The sequence below is a fragment of the Plectropomus leopardus genome, chromosome 6 (assembly GCF_026936395.1).
Source record: "Plectropomus leopardus strain MGB_pleo_1.0 chromosome 6, ASM2693639v1, whole genome shotgun sequence".
Lineage (NCBI taxonomy): Eukaryota > Metazoa > Chordata > Actinopteri > Perciformes > Serranidae > Plectropomus > Plectropomus leopardus.
In genome coordinates this window covers 21,541,768-21,565,322 of record NC_142181.1, presented here as the reverse complement: position 1 = coordinate 21,565,322, position 23,555 = coordinate 21,541,768, and the positions used below count along the sequence as shown (strand labels likewise).

Here is a 23,555-nt window from a genome sequence, read left to right as displayed (position 1 = left end):
CATGAGATGCAAATAAAACACAGAGAAGTTTTTGATGACATAAAAATTACATATTTTTTTAAGGAGTCATTTCATTAAAAAAGAAAAAATATATAAAAAATAAAAAGTAAAATAAATAAACTTTATTTAGAAAAATCAGTACTGTAGCTTCATCTTCATATGAATATTGATTTTCTTTCTTTATTTTCAAAACAGTAAAAACAGATTAAAAACTAGGATATATTTACAAAGAAATTAAAAGACAGCTACAGTTAAATGGAAATAGAATAAAAGTACACATTGTAAAAATACATGCATTTAAAGCAGTATATTATGAGACCCCACCAGCAATTCACACAGTCAACCCATAGGGTAGCAGAGCCAACCTAATGAGTAAAAAATATAAAACAAGCATTCCACTTTGGTCAAAATACCAGAAAGTGTGACATAGTTTGACAGACTTTTTTGGATTTATGTATCAGTTAAGATTAGGGACTATACTTTACTTATCAGAAAAGGTGATTGACTGGGATGTGACTGTTTATTGTTTGTTTGTTTGTTTGTTTGTTTGTTTGTTTTGCATCATGACACTTTTTGGAGGTACAAATATTTTTCTTTGAACCTCTCTGAGTGGAGGAAAATGCATGACCCTCCCTAAATGACCATATTTCACTGTGTCTGGCTATGATACATGTTGTGATTCTGAAGGTATTTAAAATAAATACAAAACATGACCATTTGAAGTTGAATGTCCTTCTCCTAAGCCAAATTTAAAAACATAAAAAACCCTTCCCAGTGTTAAAAGTTATCTGAAGTGACTCTGCTGTTTAGCACCACCCCCTCCACTCTAATAAATAAGGAACAGTCCCTTAGTTGAGAGATGAACTTATTTAATTCAATTCTAACCACGTTAGTGGGGATTTCTGATTTTTTTTAAATTTACATAATTAAATGTGACGTTAACACATAATTTTTATAATATTGGCCATTTCAGACATTTCCTTGGAGAAGTAAACCCTTGAATTTCTCGGATATTATTACAAAATCTGCCTTAATTGCGCTCAAAATTGAACCTACTTCCAAAAAAAAAAAAAAAAAAAAAAAATTAAATTGACTCTATTTTTTATAAGTGACTGAAATACCAAATGATAGTCTTTAGAAAATGTCTGTGACAGTATATTATTACTAAAAACCGGATCTTAAAAGTTTATTACATTCGTGCAACATGATTGGTCAGTTGTAATAAGTACTTCCTGTAAACAAAGATTTTGATTGGTTCCTTGGTATGTGACGTACCCGGATGCTGCATGTGTTTTCCGGCTTGCTCACCGCTGTGTTCTCGGTAAAATGGCAGAGGTCGGTCAGAGGCTGGGCAGCGGAGGCTACCGGCTGTCAGCCTTCACACACAGCCAGGGTCGAGCGGTGAGCACCGGAGACAGTCCCGGATCTCTGCTGTTTAACCGCACATTCACTAACAGACGATTTAAAGAGCAATCAACGCGGCATCCACATGAAGTTCAGCCAAGAAGCAGAGCAACACGGCGCAGACCGGAGAAACTTTTACGAGTGAGATCAAGTGAAACTTTGCGTTGTACCACATGTTTGGATCTGGATTCATCCCGTTTTTTCAGTGAGAGCCTGCAACACACAGCAGCCCTGTACCTCTCAGCGAGACTGCAGCCTCTCCTGCAGGAGCAGCTGCTGCATGGCAGGATGTCACCCTGGACCAGAGGAGCTGTTTCCACCCATCCTGACACCTTCAGGTTCCCTCAGCAGCTGCGAGCTTTCTGCACTGTCCTCTTCATGCTGGCAGAGCAGAGATCAGAGAGGCCGAAACTACATCCTGATGCCCTACAAGCGAGAAGAAGCTACAGCTGGAGGAGTGACAGCAGCTCTAAAAATGCTCCTCCACTCTACAGAAGCAGGACGTCTTACTATGACCTCCTCAAAGTGTCCCCCGGTGCCACTCAGTCTCAGATCAAGACGGCCTACTACAAGCAGTCCTTCATCTACCACCCTGATAAAAACCCGGGGAACACGGAGGCCAGCCAGCGCTTCTCTGAGATCAGCGAGGCTTACACAGTGCTGGGAAACATCAGCCTGAGGAGGAAGTACGACCGTGGGATTCTGAGCAGGTCAGACGTTCAAAGTGCAGGGAGACCGTCCTCCAAGGAGACCACGAGCAGATCCACAGGATCCCCACATCAGCACCAGCAGCAGCAGCAGCATCAACACAGAGCCAGGCAGTTCTCCCAAACAGGGGGGAAGCCCATGTTTGATTTCGACGCCTTTTACCAGGCTCACTACGGGGAGCAGCTGCAGAGGGAGAGGGACCTGAGAGCCAGGAAACAGTACGTTGAGGAGCAGAAGAAGAAGAATCTTGGCAGGTGGAGAGAGGCTCGGCTGATGGAGATGACTGTGGCGATGCTGCTGGCCATGGCAGGCCTACTCTTATTCAGTCTCAGGAAGCCCTGAAATAGATGCAGCGACCTGGCGTGACCCCGTGTGGTTGAATGTTTGGACCCTGAGGCAGTTGGAGATAAGACGGGGGGGGTGGTGCTACCTCAGACTGTTTTGCAAGAGTTGCACAGTTTCAGACCTAAAGATGACTGTTTTTAGTGTGTGGAGTGAACATAGTGTTGATATAAAGTTCCACCTCACAAGCCGATTGTATCACGAGAGCAACTGAACATACTCATATTCTTAATTTATTCATGTCTGAACTCTGAAAAGCATAAACATACATTACACACACAAGGGCTGGGTGTCGGTACTCAATACCTCAAAGGCAGGGATGCTAAACTGGCTTCGCTCGGGGGGCACTTTGCAAAATAGCCAGAGGCCAAAGGACAGATGCAGCCGCACCACACAGGTCAGGTGTACGCAGGGGCGTTTCTAGAAAACTGCCATTCCGGTAATGAAAATACTTAAAAACTACTTAAAAGTTCATCAATGTATTACGTGGTACTAGATCAATGCACAGACAAGTGTTCTCACTGATAACCGATCCAGCATTTTAGGCATTATCAGAAGCATTTCTGATAATGATGTTGGTATCGGAACAACTCTGCCATAAAGAATAATTCAACCAGTTGTGAAGTTTCTGTGTAAACACATATTTATTCACTCTCTACATCAAAGCTGAAGCCAAACAGCCTTTTTTGGCAGCTCTAATTCAATTCTGTTCATCAAAATACTGCACAAGGATGGAAAATTTAAATGTAGCCAATCATGCTGAACAACGCACAATCCCTCTACCTTTCCTTACGCACTGGATCTGTAATGTAGAATATAACTTTGAAGAGCGAAATTTTAAGATTATTAGAAATTCAGTATGCTTTTTCACCTTTTCTCAGGTGTTAAAAGTGTGTATGTACTGTTCATACAAGGTGACTCGTGTTATATTGTTCATTGTGGTTTAAAGAAGCTGTATTAAACAACTATAACAAAACCATTTGATTGCTTTGTCTTATTTTAGTTTTATTTATCAAAGATTGTAGTAAAAATTTTATGTTGTAATTACCCAGCATTTTTCCTGCTGCAGTCTTATAAGACCTGACCTCTAGAGGGCATCTGAGCACCTCAAAATGATCTGTGGGTGACAGCTGGAGGCCTGAGGGTGAGTGAGTTTAAACTGTGTGGGAATTATATTTATGCATGTTAGAGCTGCTGCTGCTGCTGACAGTTTATCAGTTTATTTCCCATAAGATGCTGCAAATTAAAAACACCTACTAGTAAAAATTGCAATAAATGGTCTTAACAAAACAAGATCATTTATTTTTCTTATGAATGGTTAACTGAAATCATTGAATAAAGTGATGCTTAAAAAAGTGCATATATATTTTATATTGTCTTTGACACCACAACTTAAAATATCCTCAGTTTCCGAAGTATTTCCTCTCAACAACTCCTGAGATGAATATTCTGTGAACACAATCAATAAGACAAAAGCTTATTATACCATTATAGAATAAATTAGAAAAGTATTTTCCTTATTCATTTTCTGGTGACACTCACGCTGTGTTCAGCCCCTACGAAATGTAAAAAATCATTTATTTAAACAAACGGTGGTGGGTTCAACACCCTGTTCTGTTACACAGGTGACTGCCTCCTAACACTGCAGAGTTTATTCAGTTTAATTCAATGAGGCTTTATTGGTGTAGGAAAACGTATCTCTACGTAGCCAAAGGAAGTTTGAAATAAGGACAAAAAATCGATTTACATTAAGAACAGAAATAATAGACTCTGGTTTATAGAGGCTGTGCATTGCTGCTGCCTGGGCACACCTCTGAGAAAACATAGCTCAAAGCCTGTTTCACACCGTTTCACCCCAATTTTAGGAAACATATCATTCAACCTGGAAAACGCAGCAAAACATTGCACACAGTTTTGAGACTGAACTTGCCCTCACATCCACCGTCCACTCCAAAGTAAAAGGTACAAGTCTTTCATATGACAATTTAAAATGTATAAGTAATATATGATGTTTATGTCAAACACAGTTAAAACACAAATATAGACAATAACAACATGACAAATAGACTGAAACCTGCCTTGTGCTTCCTTCCTTCCTCATTGTCAGCCATGCGTGTAAAAAGGGGGTGTGGCTCCCTGCAGTCCATTTTAGATGATGTGGAATACTGTGATTGGTTTACAGACATGTCATTAAATAGGCTTGTGCATTTGGGTGAATTCTGATAGAAATCATAGATCTAGACATTATAGAAAAGTTTTGTTCATTGGAGTGGATAGAAATAGAAGATCTTATTGGGTTATAAACACCAAGCCTGGAAAATGTCTCAGATTAATTAAAAAGTCAAACTGAGGTGATTTCAACAAGTTAAACATTCGAAACTATGACCTTTGAAACTGGTGTACTTGTGGTCATATAAAGTATGAACTGTACGTATAACTCAAAGTGTGTTTGCACCGGACCCTAATTATGGAACATAGGCTAGCTCTCTTTTATTGTATATGAACTGAAACAAAAGAAAACCACACATCACGCCACACACTTCTGTTATTAATTCAGATGAATATATAGAGGTTAGACTCTGCATCACTTTAAATAACCCATTTTACCAGGTTATTTCTTTGTCACACTTCAGCTCTTGATTTTTCTGAACCTTTAATCTCAAACATTTAAGGTCGCGCCCACAGATTGTGACATTTATGAGTGAATAACTGCAGAAAATGTGCAATCGTTTCTTCACATTTTATTCACAGAAATATAAAGTAGTATGTCAAGTACATCACTTTGTACAAAATTGCACAGACTCTTCAAAACTCCGTCAGACAACAGAAAATTTAGCTTTTAAGAAGTGTTAAGAAAATAAAAGGGAGGCATGAGCAATCTGTGATATGTTAGATGGACTCTTGCAACAGACGGCTTCCACTGAGGATGTTTCATCAAAAAGAATCAATCAATTGTACATAAATAAGACTCGATAGGAAAAAAGTCATTTACAACAGCTGAGGAATAAATATGTTTTAAAAAATAGGATTCAGATTGGCACATGAACTGCTCCGTCCACTCCTCGGCTGAAGTTTAAATTTCACCTTTGAACCTAAATGGCCGTGCTTGAAAAGACAGACATAGACTCTTGATATGTTTGTTCAAAGTGAACAAAAGTTTTGCATATGTTTGAAATACAGTAGCTGAAAGGTTCCCACTTTCCTGTTCATGTTTTAAGATGTGTCTAACATGCCCAAAAAATAAAGTTTGACATTTTAAGAGGTACGCTTATGGGAAGAATGAGAGGACTGTTGCACTCTGACACCTGTACAATAAATGTGAAGCTACAACAAGCAGCTGGCTAATGTAGCTTTGCACAAAGACAGGAAACAGCTTGCTTGACTGTGTCCAAAAGTAACAAAACCCACCTATCAGCATCTCTTAAGCACACTATTACCCATATGTCTAATTTTCAAAGAAATTCAGAATTGATTTCTCATTTAACTCTTTGCAGGGAAGCAAATAGGTCTTTCCGTAAAAAATGTCAAACTTAATCTCTAAAGGAATACTTCACCAAAAAAAATGTCTTTGTAAATCAGTTACTCACTGTGTGTTGAGCTGAATTTGTGAAGAAAACCTTTTTTTTGGCATGTCTCTAGAATGAACCAAAAATCCAAAACTGGCAAACAATTTCAATGATTTTAAATAAAAGGGGGACCGTGTTTGACAACAGCAAATCTACATCAAAACAGCAGTTAACAAACTCTCACAAAACTCCTGCAGCATAATCCAAGTCTCATTTATCCAGTCGTATGCTCAGTACTTCACAAACACATACATTCTTGCCTAAACCTTAATGTTTAAAATACTTCCACACAAACAGTCTCATGCACTGATGAGTAGCGTGCCTGGGAAAGCCATGGATGTGTTTAAAGAGAACTGGATACAGTGATGAAGGCAGGCCCCCATTAATTCAAGAGTGCACGTAAATTTAGAACAAGTGAGTGCACACTTTTGCAAGATCAAGTGGATGAAATCCCGATAGTGAAACGAGTCATGTTTGGACTCAAAGCAGGGTCCGAACATACAAGCTTGCCCCAGTGCAATACAAGGTTTTAGCAAAAATGCATCCGCGTGTGAAATACTGAGCATTCAACTGGAGATGGATGTTGTGATGTGTTTTTTGCTGTTGTTTAATCCTCTCCCCCCTTATCTCAGTTCATCAAGAATTTTCTCAGTTTTTGGATTCTCTGTTCACCATGGTTTTATGCCAGAAAAGCAAGGTTTTCAATGCAAATTCAACACAACACGAGGTGAGTAACTGACATGAGAATACTCAAGTGTTGTTATGAATGTCTAGGAACATGGTATCAGTTCTTACAGTAACATGAGTATTTTATGGTGTGCATTGTATTTTTTCTTTCAAATTATCAACTTAAAAAGTTCTGTACTCTGTCAGCATAAAGTAAAGCAGCAATGTGTCATCTCCCTGTCCAAGCACGGTCATCTAGTACCCTTTACTGCCAGTATCATTCCAGTCCACACCAGGCCGCACAAACAGCACGCATTTCGCCATTGTTCTATAAAACAAGTCCCAAGTCCCCCCGATAGCCTAAATGCTGGATTTTGATAGAATAATATCTTCAAGGCATTACTTCAAAGTGAAATCCTATATTAACAGCATATCTAATCTACAGGTTATTGATATGATAAGCTTGGATACAGAACCAGCACCAGACGGAGGGACCTCGAAAACCATGTTTTAGAAACACTACTGTAGCACACCGATCATTGAAAAATATTTGGACTCTAATACACCACCACACACTCATAGAAGTAACCCGGTATGACAGCAAAATGGAAGTCACCCTGCCATATTCATACAGACTGAACTTTTTAAGCTGATCTGCAACACAACATATGACCATCAGTGTGTGTGCTAATGAAACTGTGAGGTGTCAGTATGCAGAGATATCCATGTTCAGTGTGTTTTAAGGAGAATAGGACTGGAAATGTATCACCTGCATTACATTTTTGGGCTTTTGTGATTATGAAAGATCTCAACACCATCCTCCCTGTCACTTCGGTCAACAGTCCGTTCAAGTCCAAGGTAATTGTCAGGCACTAAGACCCTTTAGGCTGTACACGTTTAAGAAAAACATCTCTGAGCTAACACTAACACACCCATGATTGCTGTACTGATGTTAGCGGAGACTAGCGGAGCAGGACTTTGTGGGGAAACCCTGCAGGGACAGTGAGGATATCCGGGACAGACTCAAAGCAGCTTTATAAACATTAATGGGATGCTCCCGGGAGCTTGGAGGAGCTCTGAGGGGAGGGACTGTTTCTTCAGGGTCACTTCAAACTTTCAATCCTACAGCGGGGCGGTGACACAGGCTCTGCTCCCAGGGAACTGTGGGTAAGGGTGAAGAGGAAGTGGTCAGATGAGATAAATCAAAGCCATATGACTCCACTGGATGACTTCCTTTTGCTTTTGCCGCCTACACTCATCTCACCCCGCTGGTCTCATCTTCATCTTAACATTTTCTTCCTTCTGGTTTCACTGTTAACTGACTTTCTGCGAAGCTGCAGAGCCTGAGGGATTCATCAGCACGGACACACCGCTCGCCACCTCCCTTCCCAAATCAGAGAAACAGGAAATTGCCTTGAAACAAAAACAAACGAACAAAACAATGGGTGATCCAGTGATTTGGACCGTTTTCATCGCCAGAGGAGAGTCCCATGTCATCTCCGACACAATGCTTAACCCTGCCCTGGGCCGTTTAGTAGAAAGAGTACTGATTCTCCACTGCCCGGGCCCGGCGAGTCCCGTCAGCATCGTGGTAGTCGTCAGATCCACCACTAGAGGCCTCCAGCAGGCGTTCAGAGCTGTTGCTCCGGCTCTGTAACCCTCCTCCCACTCCTCCTCCGGTACCTGGGTCACTGCGGGAGAGGGAGGGAAGGGCAGTGGGTGAGGAAGAGGTGCTGGAGGAGAGCGGGGCGTCAGGAGGGGGTCCTGCAGGCGCTGGGATTCCAGGAGGGTGGAGAGCAGGCTGGGCTGAATCTGTCCGGCAGCCTGCATCCCTGGGTGGGGTGGGGACTGGAGGCACAGTCACATCTGTAGCAGGTGGTTGGAAGAGAAGAGAAATAATTTTAAAGTAAAAAAGCTTGGTGATATAGATTAATCTGATGATATTTATTAGTTACACTAAAGAGCTGCTTGCAAAAGGCTCCTTCATAGAGCAGCATGTAAACACAGGCAGTGTGGGCCTCCTTTATTATGCTGTCTCTTGGTGGGCAATAACACCGACAACAGTGGTGCCAAAGACACGCCTGACCAGTGTATCAGTGAAGCCTTTTTACGCCCTGAATCAAACCCTCACTCTATGTAAGTATGTGTATGGGAGTGAGTGCTTGAGTGTGTGTAGGTCCAGCCTTGGGGTAAAACAGAGGGCCTCTTTGTGACCACCAGGGTGGGTTGGGGCCGCAGTCTCGGCCTGCATGCAAAACTCCAGCAGTATAATCGCCCCCTCACTCTCCTGTACAGGAGGGCATTCATCCCATGCCAGGAGAGCAGAGGGCAGGAGCAGTGTGAGGATGGAGGAGGGGGGCAGGTTCAGGGAGTTTTAGCTCTGCTTCTGCCGTCTATGAGGACAAACCTCTGCTATCCATCAACACCTCTGACTTTCTGGAAGTTTCTAATCACCCTCCATTATGCTTCAGTGACCGGAGGAGTGACTGTCAAGCTGAGACACTTCTGTCTTTGAAACAACTTGCAAATTATTTCAAAGCTCTGCGAGTCTTTAGTCTAAATTTTTGCTTTTTTAGGCTTAAGAAACTGAATATGGATAACTGAGGCACTTTCAAAATGTCATTAAATGCTAAAACCTAGTAAAGCCATAACAGTATGGCAGTTGCACAGCATTATCCAGTGTTGGGTCATATTACACTGAAATGTAGTCAGTTACTGAATACAAATCACATGCCAGTTTTTTTTCATTACACATGTACAAATATTTCCAATGCAAATAAAATTGATTGTGCATATTCAGCATTTACAGTTTGTCAAATCAAACTACCTAAAATAGCTCTGGGACAAACCGCAGGTGTAGTGCTGTGTGTATTCTACAACATGGGGCATGCTTTCTCTTTTGTGTCCATTTTTGTTGCTGATGTTATCATGAAAAAAAGTTTCCTAATTGTTAAATTGCCAGATTTTAAAGACATAATCAAAAATGTAATCAAGTAATCCTTGTAACTATAATCCAATTACACAATCTTTCAAATGTCATCTGGGCTGATTATAGTTACTTATTTTTTTGGAATCTGATTATGTAACCCAGATCACATGAAATCCATTACAACCCTGACATTTTAAAACGGCAAATAAAAACCACCGCAAGCTACTTGTTATGGCAGACCAAGCAAAGCTTGGTAGCACCCAAAACCTTTGGTAATGAGTAAAAGTATTTTTTTATTTCTTATACATTCAACTTTTCATTTGCTGGAGGAAGGATGTGATAATTCTGTCTTTCAAATTTTACGAAGTCATTTAAATCTCAAACAATGTAATAAGTAGTGGTAGACCCACATATTGGCTAATATTAGCTTATTGTATATATATGGTGTCAGCCGTTAAGTAACAGAAAAATGTCCCACTCAGTAAATATTGGCATTAAAATCCTTTTCAAAAAATAGTCTGTGTCTATATAAAATATGACTATCAAGCACATTAGCATACTTTTTAAACTTTCAAATATAAAATTGGCCTCAAAAACCAGTATTGGCCAGATTATTTTAATCAGAAAAAGTAATCAGAGGTCAAATCAGCTAGAATATTTGAAAAAAAAAACATCTGTTTTGTAAGTTTAACTGAAGTCTGAATTTTTTTATCTTTCCCATACACCTGCTAATAGTAATGTCCTAAGTAAGCATCTAATCCGAGCATAACGAACTGCAGAGTAGCAGGACAAGTGCAAATATAAAGCCTTTGTATATTGGCTTTTGTCAGATGGTGCACCAGCAGTTTGTGTTTCTGTGTTGTGTACCTGTGGTGGAGCTTCGCTGCACTTGTACATAGGAGCGTAATGTGATGTCAGCAGAGCCTCCAGATTCGAGGGGGATGGGGTGGGCGTGGAAATGTCTTAACATGTCCGACACGGTGTGGAACCACAAGTGGTGAACGTGGCACTGCCCGTTCTCATTCACTGACAAACGCAAATGCTGGAGGGGAGAAGACGGGAAAAAGGGAGAGAGTTTAATGATTGAAAGGATAAAAGAGGAAGAGACGAATGGTAAAAATCAGGGATGGTAAAGAAAAAGACAGAAAAGTGCAGTGTGAGACTCAGGAACACAGAGTGACACAGAAAGACCGAGACAGAGGTCAGGACATTATCGGAGAGGCGTCTCGCTGTGGGAGCAGAGTGACAGAGTGCCAAGGCTGACACCAGAGGAAGAGGCTGCAGCTGACACTTCCTGAACACTGCCGGCTGGCAGGATGTGATGCGCATGGATCGTGTGACATAAGAGAGCACAAAACGTTGACATTAGTTCATCTTCTCCAGGGCCTGAACAACTATTACAACTCAGGCTACTGTGAGCTGCAACCCAAAATGTCACGAGAACAGACATGAGAAAGTTAAACCACAGCTGGGAGGAGTCATTCATGTGTTCTAATGTAGAAAAAAAATAATAAATTTAAACACACAGTTTACTGTTCACAAATTACATCTTTGATAACTGACTGTCGTGTAAAAAAGTAAATAAAGTAACATTTTAAAAATAATGGTTCAAGCTTCTCTTTTTTTCATACAATATCACTTTAACCCCCTGAGGACCAACATGGGCCCCTTTTTGTCTTTTTTAGGAGGGACAGAGGATCTTAATATGGGGACAGCAGGTCAGCAGTATAGTCACACAGTGGTGGTAAACATGATCTGAAAGCAGAAACCTGAAGATTAGGTCAAGATGCAGCTTAGTACTGTATGCCAAGTTTACTTAGTCATAAAAAGATAATAAACACTGTTTTTTGGTCAGGCAGATTTTCACACTTTGAAAGATTGTATATGAAGGCCATTCTCGTGCCCATTTTTGTCCCAGAAGTTATTGCGGCAATTTTTGGGTTGCTACCATATGTTACACAGTTTGGGTGCTAAATGCAGTCTTTTTTTTTTTTTTAAAGGGTCAGAAATCCCACCAAAATGCCACATTAAGACATCAAGACCTTGAGGAACACCATAGTCAAACCCATGCTGTGATATGGTATCAAAAACTTTTGACATTTGGAGATTTCTGTAGGAATTACAATCTTTCCAGCGACTGGACGGCGAGCACTTCTGTTCTAGAAACTGAGAGAAAACCCTTTAGTGTCAATATGTACCTGTGAAACCCAACTATGAATGCCCGTGGCTTGAGTTTGTGGCTGTAAATTTTCATGAGGGTCTGATAATCCTTGAAAACATTGGTTCATTTTATACAGTGAGGTCAAGTTTCAAAGAATGGTCTTACAACAAGAAAATGGGGGACTGACACCATCACACATGAATAAAATCGGGCTCATTAGAGCTGCGAGAGTTTCAGCTTTCCAGTCTTATCAAATTTATGCTATTACAAGAGCGCTGAGAGAACCCAGTATGAAGATGTATTCAAATTTTTAGAATAAACAAAAAATAGCATGCCACAGCCTCATCAAGATCATCAGCAGTCAATGCTTTTTTTTAATGGTTTAATGGCTGGTCAGACAAAGTGAGAAAAATGAAGGCACAAGCTTTGACTCTGGAAACTTCTAATCCGAATTTTGTGAATTTTGTATATTATTTTATAACCTGAAACTAAACTATCAGTACAATCACAACTAATAAAAATAACTGTTGCACCTCTAATCCATACATTTACAACGCACAACTCTCCCAGTCTGTCTTAGTGAATATGACTCCATCATATCACATAATGCTATTTCTCCTCTCTGTCATCGTCTCACCTTGGCTTTGCCCTGAAAGTTGAAGGTGAGGACGTACTCGCCCGGCCGCGTCTCACTCTGACGAATCACAAAGAGCCCGTGGCTTCTGGCCCCACCTGCAAGCACCAACTGAGCTGCACGTACGCGGGACAGCGTACCATGGAACCATGGGTAACCAGCCAGACTGGCATCGCCGTCTGACTCTTTTGCTCCTTCACTGCCACCTGAAAACAAATAAATGTTTTGGTTTTTTTTTCTATTTGTAACCTTTTTTTCAGTGTTTTTGAGTATTCATATGCTTTGATATTTAGTGTGTGTGTTATTACCTGCAGAGTTGGAGCCCTGGGCCTCGGGGGACTGGAGGAAGCGCTCTAAAGGCATGTGGGATGGGTGCTGGGTGAATGGGGGTTCCCTGCAACGGACTGAGGGGGCGCTGTAATGCTCTGCTGCTGTAGGACACGACCTCTCAGGAGCACGATACACACCTAAACACATTTTTTTATATTTTAACCCGTGCATGTGGATGAAAAGATACTAATGTTATTTAACAGCTGCTGGAAAAAAACAGAGAACAGTCTTTGCTCACCCTCAGACAGCAGCTCACAGCTGCAAGAGGCCACCATGGAGCAGTCTTTGGAGGCCTGTCCGTGAGGACAAGATGCCAGCTCGATGTCATCGCCACTGTCACTGTACACAAGCAGGCGGGTCAGGAGAACCGCAAGAACATATACACATGCACACATACAAACATACAGAGTCCTAACACACGACTCTAACACACATCCTACAAACACGGACATAAATAATCTTTCTGTTTACGCCCTGAGCTGCACCGACAAACATCCCGTAACCAGCAAACTGAGCAGGAATGTCAGCGGTGTAAGCTCGCCCATGTTTGTGTGAAAGCAACCTGTCAAAAACTCCACTAATTTCATGATTAATGACTGTGTGTGTTTCCCCTCTCTCCCCCCTCTCTCCATCCTTCTCCTCTCTCCATCTTCAGCCAACAGCAAATATTTATCTGGTGGTTTACCCGGGGTCTATGCAGTCCTGGATGTCAGCGACCCAGGAGTTTTTCTGCAACGAGTCGATGGTTTCCAGGATGTACTCTCCCCCATTTTCCACCTATGGAAGCAGCCAAACACCGGGATCACACACTGAGCTCTGTTCAAAGGACCACATCAAGATACACAACAGGGCAGATCGGAGCGAGGCCACGTGCTAGCTCATTGTCCAACAATCTGCTTTTGTATGGAATCATATATGCGACAGGTGCAGTTGTGTTAGTGCAGTTGTGCAGTTTCTACCTTAAGAACAAAAGTGTTGTCCTTGTCAGGCATCTCCAGCGGCATGGTGGTCCTCACCTCCACAATGGCTGACAGAGGGATGCTCACTTTGGGCTTTGAGGACTGAAGTGAAAAAGAATAAAAGGTCACTTTTAACTAAACCGTAAAGCTGTTACAAATACCAGTTACAGGGCATCAAAGCTTCATTGGGAAATATCTGATTAATCAAAACCTAGAGGGATAATGAAAGATGAGATGACATTTTTTGAAACATCAGTTTTCAGTGGTTGTACTCAAAATAATGTGACAATTAGCCACTTTGTTAGCATGCACGTCACAGTAACATTAACCATGATAGCCAGGAAAAAGAATCACTTACAAGAAGCTGTTGGAGAAAAATTGAGCTTTTAAATACTGATTCGGAAATTCATTACCATGTCAAAAATCAAAGCTTCATAGTGTCAAAGCATTTGAGACAGTCCTACTAAACAGTGAAAAACAAATGTTGTTCTAAGAAGTAAATAAATAAAGGTAAAATAAATGTGGTTGGGACCACCACGAAGGCATAAGATCAATCTATGGGACTCAAAAAAAACCCTTAACAATTCTGCTGCTACACTATGTTATTTTCTGTGTCTGCGTTTTTTAGATCTAATTAAACGACACCATTGATAAAGCATATTAGCGGCATTTCTTAGTTAAACTATTGATAAATAATACTTAAGGATGTTTTATGCCTAACTGTACCTTTGCTTGTTGCCTAATTTCATTTTATCAGGAAAACTTAAGATTTGAAACCAACTTTAAGGGCTTTAGGGGAGCTACCTGTGCTTGCAAATCACAGTGGATGGAGAAATACATGTAAAATGGTAAAAAGGCGTAAGTTTAACTGCAACATATCAAATGCAGTGTTTTGGTGGTCCATTGCCAGAAAATTTTAGTCATTAAACACATTATTTCACACATTCTGCTGACTTTTTTTACACATAAATTTGTGTCATTTATGCATCAATTTATGGTATTAATGTGTTAAATTTTGTCAAATACAAGTCCGCTGCTACGTCATGTTTTTGCTGGGGGAAGACGAATGTGCATGTTCTAAATATTGAGGGGGTATGTGTCCCCTGCGTCCTCCCTTAACTCTTCATCTTTGAAAGGGTAACAACTTTTTTTTTTTTTTTTTGGTCAATATGTCTGCTTTAGAAAACAAAAAAACTGCATCACTCCCTTTGTGGTAACCTACTGTGATTTTCCACCAGTGTTATATCATCAAAGACCAAAATAAGTGATTATGAAGGCTCCAGAGTTAAATTAAATCCTTCATTACATCCTGTGGGAGGCGACTGCAACACTTGTTAAAGTTCAAAATTTATATTTTATGACAAAAACAACCTAAAGAGAGCGTTTAATTAGTGGTACAGGTTTAAATAGTACCACTTCACCCTCTGTCTTTAGTATGAAACACACCCAACTTTTCCTGAAACAATAATTAAGGGGCAGCAACATAGTCTGAATCATTAGCACAACCTCCGCAGCTGTAAACTACGCCCCCCTCTTCCCTGAGACTGAATAACTCTCAAATAGAATAAGGCCAACATTAAAAGAGTAGGTAAGCATTTACAAAACATTGCACAATCTGCAAAAATGACTCCACAGCTCAGTTTTTATGCAGTCTGTTAATTCTCGCTGCGTTTCTCAGCAATTTTTCCTGTTGATTGACTGTAACAAACATACAAGTTTACAAGAGGGTGAACACAGAAAACATCCTGGCCTCAGTTTGCCCTCTGCACAGAGCTGGATCCAGACGATAATCTTAACAGATCCAATGAGTGTGTTTGAGGCGGTGAGCTGTGTGTGTGTGTGTGTGTGTGTGTGTGTGTGTCAGGAGAGGCAGAAAGAGCGAGAAGGAGGCTGACTGATGGTCTGGCAGAGGCTTATCAGCTGATCTGTCTGGAGCAACACTGTTCTCATCTTGATCTGCCTGTGCAGCTGGCTGCCATCCACACCCACAATTCCTTTCTCTGGATCAGATGTCAAAAACCACTTCCTGTATTAAACCATTTGACAATTTCCTGTACCTCTCTGCTGCGGACAACAGAAGCCCAGTTTCAGTGGGAACTGTCTGCTGAAATGTTTAGTTGGGGCATATCAGTCTTACAGGAAAGAAGTGTGGTGTTTGTTAGCGTGGTCTGTCTATATATTCATGTCATATATAGCTCCTTTCACAGTTCACATTAAATCAGGGAGACGGTAGTAAACCAGATATCATTACAGTGGATGAGAGCAGGACAGTAAAATTAGGTGTAACCTGCAGAGAATACAATGATACTGGTAGATGGCAATATTGTTAAAAGTTTAAATATGTTCACTTTTTCTCATCCTCGGCTTCAGAATTTAAAACCAGGACTCCACTATATCTTTATGTGACAAAAAGTTGTTTACTGCTATATTATATTATGCTCTGAATGTCGCAAATGTTCCCCTGCTAGTTGCTGACTGTGTCTGACTGCTGTTCGGTGCAGAGCTGGTAGTGACCAGTTTAATAAGGGTTGGGTTTTTTTGTGAGAGAAAGGTCAGAGTTGACAGCAAAATTGGAGGAAATAAAACCAAGACAATGAATAAAGTTCAGAGCTGGAGATTCCTTGTACATAATACATATTTACTGATATATCATTAATATAAAAAGTATTGATTAATGCAGCTTTGACAAAAAAAAAATATGGAAAAACTATATTTGTAATGATCATAATTACATATTTAAAATTATTTTACAAAATTAGTATAATTTGTTAGCACATTTTCCAGGTTTTTTCTTTCTTTTTTAAAAATCTTTTGTTGTTTTTTGTTTTTTTCTTTGTTTTTGCCAATTTTCAGATGATTTTCTTGGATCTTTTTCAAATTTCTTCTTTGGTTGCTCATTGCCTTCTTCCCATGTTTTTGAAAAAAAAAAACAAGCCAATTTGCTCAGGTTTCAAACAGGATGTAAATCTCACAGGTGAAGATTTTAAAACCTGGACAAATAAAACCAAAACTGACTGCATGGTCAAATGACCTACCCTTCAGGTAAGTAACAAAATGACCCTATAAAAAAAGCAAACAACTCAAACCAAACGAGAGCCAAGGGAGTTTTGAGAGTATGCCAAAAAATGCTCAAAATGTGCCAATTGCTCAGATAAAAGTAGCCACTGTTTGGTTGTTCTGGACATGTAGTATTGCATTTTTATATTTGTGAAGGACAGTGCAGGCTCTGGCATATACACAAACCACATTATTTTTTTCCTTCTGTAAATACAGATAACATCCAAGATTGTAAAAACATCCATAGTGATGAGTTTTCTTTTCATTTGGGCCAGTTCATTCACAAAACAACAATCAAATCATGACAGCAAACAGCAAAAATAGCCCAAAAAAATACATTACTAGAAGCTTTTAATATTTTCTTAGAGCTGCTCATGATAATAAACACTTCTTACGATGTGTTACAGCTACTGTCAGTATTTAGTTATTTCACGTGACTTCGGGAGGTGTGAAGCAGAGCTCGTCTCCTGGCCTGCTGCTGTGTCATAATGCAGGCAGTTAGTGTGCTGCAGTGTGCTGCCACACCGAGCAGCCGGCAGATTGATGGCCCTGACAGGGACGGAGCCACAGCCAGTCAGCCCTGAGCAGGCAGGGGAGAGATTTTATGAGTCAGTTTATCTTTCCAACTCTGTTGACGCTGCACTGTTATGATTTGTAAGACCTGAATAAGACGGCAGTGATAAAACAAGTCACAGTGTCTGCAGGGCAGGCCTGTCGAGATGTGTGTGTTTAATTAATGTGTCACTTCAGCTGTAACCGCTGCTCTGAGGTTTCCTCTAATCTTGGCTGATAATAATTTTCACACGTGTGTACGTTAATAGAAAGTAACAGATTATTAAGCACATTTATTTAGTTTTACTTTATATGTTCCCCTTGTGGCTCTCTGTCTGAGTTTGGCAGAGTGTTTGAGTGACTCACAAAAACTATTTCGGTTACTATTTTCAGTTTGTCACTGCAGCCAAAGGAACCAATCAATATTTATTTTTTGCACATGAAAGGAAATCTTTGCGAACCGCTCCCTCTTACAGAAATCGATGTTACAGCTTCCTCTCTCACTCTTACACACATGGAGTCTCCGGTTCTCAGCTCCTTCTTGCCCCTCCCACGCTTGCCTCCCACCTGTCCTTACCCCTCTCCCCCTCTCGCCCTCTCCACAGGCTTATCCCCACATTCCCACCAGCCATGATCAAAGGACAGAGGCAGATTTACACACACTCAGCTGCACAGCCTCATGGCCTCCTTAAGGTCATGGGCAATGATCTGGAAATCCCATATAGACAAATGCAAAGTGTGCATGCAAGTGAGTGTGTGTTTCGACTTCCCTCACGGTCAGAGAGGTTGGATTATCAGGCTGGATTTTTATCTGAGATTCATAATGGGCTGCAACTGATAATTATTCTAAATAAATTAATAATGTTTCAATTGTTTTTTTCAATCAATCTTTAAGTAAATTATTTGATTAGACTTGTCTTGTAGACGTGGAAATGCACTTGTCCTCTTCCTTTTAAACACTGGCTAGGCATAATGACTTCCTAACCTGGAAAAAAACTTTGTTATGACAGAAGTGGCTCTGGTGAAAAGTTTAACAAGATTTAAGGATCATTTCAAAATACTAGTGTGTCATATATAGGGGGATATATTGGCAGGAATGGAATACATTACAATATAAAAAGTATGTTGTCTTTAGTGTTTAATTGCTTGAAAATAGCAACTGTTGTGTTTTCCTTATTTTAGAATGAGCCGTTATATCTAAATAACAGAGTTTCCCACACATTCATGTGCCTCCACAAATAGATTTTCTATTATTGGATTGTCCTTCATTGGACTATCATTAGGAGTGCTGTTGGAACGTATATACTGTTCAGCTGCACCGCACTCTCAGAGTGCATAGCATACTGTTGTCACAGACGGAGCAGTAGAAAACTAGGTGCAGTCAAAGTGAAACTTATTTGACCTGTCCATTATGCTGACCAGCTCTGACTGGATTAACTGATCAGTTATCCATGGCCAGAATCAAACTGCTGCTAAGAGATAAAAGTGAATCATGATGAATTTCACCTGCACTGCATTCACGAACTGGCAAAAACATCCAAATTTAGAGGGGAGGCACAGAATTATTTTTTTAAAAAAAGGGACACACGCAAACAACATTTTAAAAAAATAAATAAATTGAAGTTTGCTGACACCATTATGCCCACTCACCCTCTCTGTGGTTATCGGCCTGCAGTGAAAGTGTCCTGAATGTCTGGATCTCAAGTTATTGGAGAAAAAAGGTGACCACACATTTGCATGTGTTGGGACGAGCCACCCACTGCAACAGTATTGGAAATACATGATTTTTAATATGAAGCTGCTGTATTCTGTGTTTTATCATTTTAAATCACCCAGTCTATTAGTTTTGGAGAGGAGACCTCTGCAGATAGTTTGGCTCAAGGTGAAAACCTTCCAAATGTCTGGATCTGATAAAGGTTAGCACACATTAACTTATTAGAGAAAAAAGGTTAGCACACAACAGCATGTGACAGAGGGGCTGCACATCTGCGAGATGTCAAACAGTGTTGGAGAAACACTGATTTGTAACATGACATTACTTTATTCAGTGTTTTTAGCAGTTTTTACCATCTGGTCTGTTTGTTTGGAGAGGCAGAGACATCTATGGATAGTGGGCTCTCGGTAAAAAAGGCGGGGGTGCAAGAAAAGATATAAACTTTTTATTTTTGTCTATTAAATTATCCATTAACCAACTATTCATTTTAGCATAAGATCCCTGTTTTCTGCCTCATTCTCCTCCATGTCTGCGTGTGTTTCTGTACCTTTGGTGGTACGTAGAACTCCAGCAGGAACCTCTCGCCTCCTTCGTCCCTCTTCGTCTTCCTCAGCAGCAGGCGGCACTTCTGCCACTGAGCAGCACCCATACAGTTTGTGTCGTCAGCCACCATGTACCTCAACGCTCCCTCCCTCTGGATCTCCAGCATCTCAGCCTTGTGCCCCTGGGAGCCCCGGGGAAGCCGCAGCTTTTGGGACCATTTCTCTCCCCCTACAGCCTCCCCTCCTCCTCCTCCACCTCCCCCTCCTCCCCCGTTAGCCCTCCTGGCTCCAGAGGGGCCGTCAGGTTCAGGGGAAGCCCGTCTGTGCCACATCTCCTTCACCCCATCCACCACACACAGGCTCATGTTCCTCAGGGAGAAGCCCTTCTTGAAGCGAGCCTTTGGGTGACTAACCGACACGTCCTCTGAGCTGCGGGATTGTCCCAGAGCAGACACCTTGTGGGTTGGTTGGGGGCCTCGGGAGGCGGTGGTGCCGCTACCTCCCCCATCTATCCCTCCCCCTCCACTGTCCATGCTGTCCAGGGATTCACTTGAAGCCCCGGCGTCCTTGCGTCTCTGGTAAAGGTCGTGACCGTAGGACAGCGGGCAGCCCTGGATTCCCAGGAAAGGAACGATGCTGTACTTTGGTGCTGCGTTGGAGCCGTCCTCCCCCGGCGAGGACGCCTGGTTCTCTCGGGCCTGGGTCAGCGCTGCAGAGAAGCACTCCAGGAAGTGGTGGGCAAAGTGTTGGGAGAAGCTGGCATCGGCACCGGGCGAGTCGTAGCAGGGGTTCTCCAACAGGAAGCGCTGGAACTTGTCAGCAAAGTCTGCAGCAGAGGCTCGAGCATGGAGCTCACAGAACTCTCGCCAGTCTGGCAGTGGGCACGAGGAGGAGAGCTCCGGGCTACCGGGCACCACCGCTCCGTTCATCACTGGGCCATGCCAACCCACCGAGGAGAGGCTGCAGAGGAGGAGAACACAGTGTTAATGTGGATGTAGCGTGGATTTGTGTAACTCTTGGCTTTGGATCAGACGCACAACAGTTGTGGAACAGCCTGCACGTGTGATGGTGCAGAGAATAAAAGATGTGTGAATGAAGCAGACTGCTGAACCAGCATGTGTTTGTCATTGTAATATTTTTTACCAAATGATATGAAAAATGCAGTCCTCCATTGCAAATTTTCTGTTATGCAACAAAAACATGCAAGAGTTTTACTTTCTTTTCTGTCAAAATTACTTAGTTTCACCACAAAATCCCATCCCCCACTCCCAAATTTCAGTATTATAATATAAAATGTGCAACTTAACTGAACCAAGATTTTAGAACTACGAGATGAACCCACAACAAAAATACATTCTCAATGTTTTCTTGATAATACAAGCTTGTTTTCAGCTTTGTGATAATTCAATTTTGAGATAATCCACTTTTTGGAGAAGTTTCTACAACCAGTAAGACAATTTAAAGGGATAGTTCCATTTTTTTAAAAGAGGGGCTGCGTGGGGTACTTTTTCATAGTCAGTGCATCGCCTACAGAAGGTGTCAGTTGGCATGCCCTCAGTTTGGAGAAGCAGACAGGGGTCCGTCACAGAAGCTGAGCAATGCACTGCTGTGGATGGGGGTCATTAATAAAACATATTTTGGCCACCTAAAAAAAGTCTCACCCAAAAGATATAAGTGTACACTATATTAAAAATATTTCCACTGCTTTACCATTCTGTCCTGAGAATAAAGTTCATTCCCACGGGGAAGCTGTTAGCAGCTTCAGTTTTCCATCTAAGCTCTCTCTAAAGCCACCAGACTCCATTAACAAAAATAATTTTAGCTCACTGAACATGGCAGCTGCTGGTCTATCACTGCTTCATTAAGTTAGTTAGTTATTGTTATTGTGTGACTTTGTTGACACCGAACAAACCCTTTTAAACCCCGAATTCACACAATGACACAAAAAAAAAAAAAAATGAGGCAGCAGTAGACTAGCAGCTCCTGTATTCAGGGATATTAAACCAAAGTTTTACTCAGTGGAGACCGGCTGTGAGGAGAGCGATACAACAGCTTCAGTTAACTCTGTCTGAGAGTAAGGTAAAGCATTGAAGATATTCAAAACATACATTCTGAATACAAACTGATATTAGGACTTTTTTTAGGTGGCTAAACTAGGTTTTGTTGCTTACCCCTTCACAGTAGCACATTGCTTATACTCCATGTCAGACTCCAGTCTGCTACTCCAAACAGGGGCGTGCCGACTGACATCTACTGTGTAATACACCAGCTATGGATATGTACCTCATACAACCCCACTTTAAAAAATCTGAACTATCCCTTGAAGTTTAAAACCACCTACTTTTAAAGATCTATGGTTTTCGGTGGACGTCAGCTCTGCACAATGACAGAAAATAATGAATCATAGATTTATTAATTGCCCTGAAAATAGTCAAAACTAAATATACTTGGGTCCAAAGAACACAAGAATCAACCTATAAAGACTATAAACTCCCTCCTGATCCTAAAACCATTGACGCCATGACCTCATTGTCCTCAGTGGTAACTACAGCCCCGGTGACAACAAGCACAAACAACACACAGAGTCCAGAATCTGTGACAGCTGAAGATTATGCACAGGATTGGCATGTCATTGAAGGTTTGAAAACAGCTTATAAACAGATCCAATGTGACAAGAAATCAAAGAGAAATCCTGCAAAAAGCTTGGGTCTTCATCAGTTACCGATTGATGGTTTCAAGTACCCATATTATCTGAATTATCTATAGATGAGTTGTGTCAGAGCAGTTTAAAAGCTACTTGGATTAAAATTAAACTGACCATGCAACTCCTCTTCACATCCCATCAATTTAATTCACTGTTGTTTTTATACATAATGAGTGTTTTTTAAGACTCATCCATCATCCTTACATTGCTCTGCACCCCAGCATATATGTGTGTGTTGGTATGACTCAGTCCTAGGTGTTGCCTCCAACTCACGCCTGATCAGTGCCAAACCTGATCACATCACTGATAAAACTGTATTCTCTCTGATCTTACCCCCACTGCATCAGTAACTCCATCCAAAGACAGTTTTCACCCCCCCCTTCTCTCTCTTGCTTTGCCTCAGTGACTTACGCAGCATCAGTGCCATCACACAATCAAACACATGTTGGTTTGATTATTGTTGTCTGTAAATCACTCCGATAAAAGGATATCATCTGCGTGGGCAGACTGGGTGACATACGCACAGGGATGGCAAACACTCCCCAAGCTGTGAAAGCTTATCCTCGGAGCTGCCGATGCTTCTCTTGGCAGTTCATTCACAATATGCACTTAAATGTTTGCAGTTTAAACCAAATCATGCATACATTTGCACGGCAGAGTTTCCTAGAATTTCTCCTGCAAGAAGCTTTATTGTGATTTTAAAAAAAGCATCCATGTGGGTCATCTTTTCATGAAGGATTAGCGCCAAAAAACTCCACTCTGGAATTAAGTCTGACACACACATTCAAACTACAAGCCAATCTCCCGCTCTCTCATTCCCTCTTCCATGCCTCTGTCACAGATCTGAAACAAACAATATGCCAGATCAGAGAGAGGATAATGACGAGGGGAAGTACACAGGAGTCGCAGCTCTTTGAAAGATCATCTCTGAGCTTGTCGCACACAGGGAGAAGCTCTTGGAGACTTGGTGTCAGAATTTCAGAGGAATGCTGTGATGGATAGAGACACTAGAAAGTAAAGAAAAAGCTGGTATTAGAGAATAATAATGAAAAAAGTAGTAAAGGAAATGTCATCCTTATTTGTGTGAATGTCCCAGAGGAATCTTAAGTGCCAATACTGTGGACATTTAGCTTCATTTTGCTTCACCTAGAGTGCAGAAGTTGAGGGTCTTAAATTAAGCTATTTTGATTTGGCGCACAACAGCACTGTGTTGTTTTCTTCCAATGTTCTGCCAACGGGGGCTGAATGACAACCAAGCAAAAACCTCTGAGGCTGAAAAATGAAGCC

At 41.2% G+C, this 23,555-nt stretch overlaps 2 protein-coding genes across 3 annotated transcripts in view; one reads left to right on the top strand and one right to left on the bottom strand.

The window, feature by feature from the left end:
• The first annotated feature begins 1,298 nt into the window (after window positions 1-1,298).
• Window positions 1,299-3,430, top strand: dnajc30b (DnaJ (Hsp40) homolog, subfamily C, member 30b). The gene has a single exon (XM_042486935.2). The coding sequence runs from the start codon at window positions 1,327-1,329 to the stop codon at window positions 2,452-2,454; it is 1,128 nt and encodes a 375-aa protein (XP_042342869.2). The 5' UTR covers window positions 1,299-1,326; the 3' UTR covers window positions 2,455-3,430.
• A 1,749-nt stretch (window positions 3,431-5,179) lies between these two features.
• sh2b2 (SH2B adaptor protein 2) overlaps window positions 5,180-23,555 on the bottom strand; it is a 38,406-nt gene continuing 20,030 nt past the window's right edge. For both annotated transcript variants that reach the window (XM_088078976.1, XM_042487223.2), the window contains 8 exons: window positions 19,570-20,524; window positions 13,700-13,801; window positions 13,426-13,517; window positions 12,979-13,079; window positions 12,719-12,877; window positions 12,414-12,616; window positions 10,483-10,657; window positions 5,180-8,552 (listed from right to left, as the gene is read on the bottom strand). In XM_088078976.1, coding sequence (XP_087935102.1) covers window positions 8,218-8,552; window positions 10,483-10,657; window positions 12,414-12,616; window positions 12,719-12,877; window positions 12,979-13,079; window positions 13,426-13,517; window positions 13,700-13,801; window positions 19,570-20,493 — 2,091 coding nt within the window. In that variant the 5' untranslated portion in view covers window positions 20,494-20,524 and the 3' untranslated portion in view covers window positions 5,180-8,217. The remainder of the gene's footprint in view (window positions 8,553-10,482; window positions 10,658-12,413; window positions 12,617-12,718; window positions 12,878-12,978; window positions 13,080-13,425; window positions 13,518-13,699; window positions 13,802-19,569; window positions 20,525-23,555) is intronic.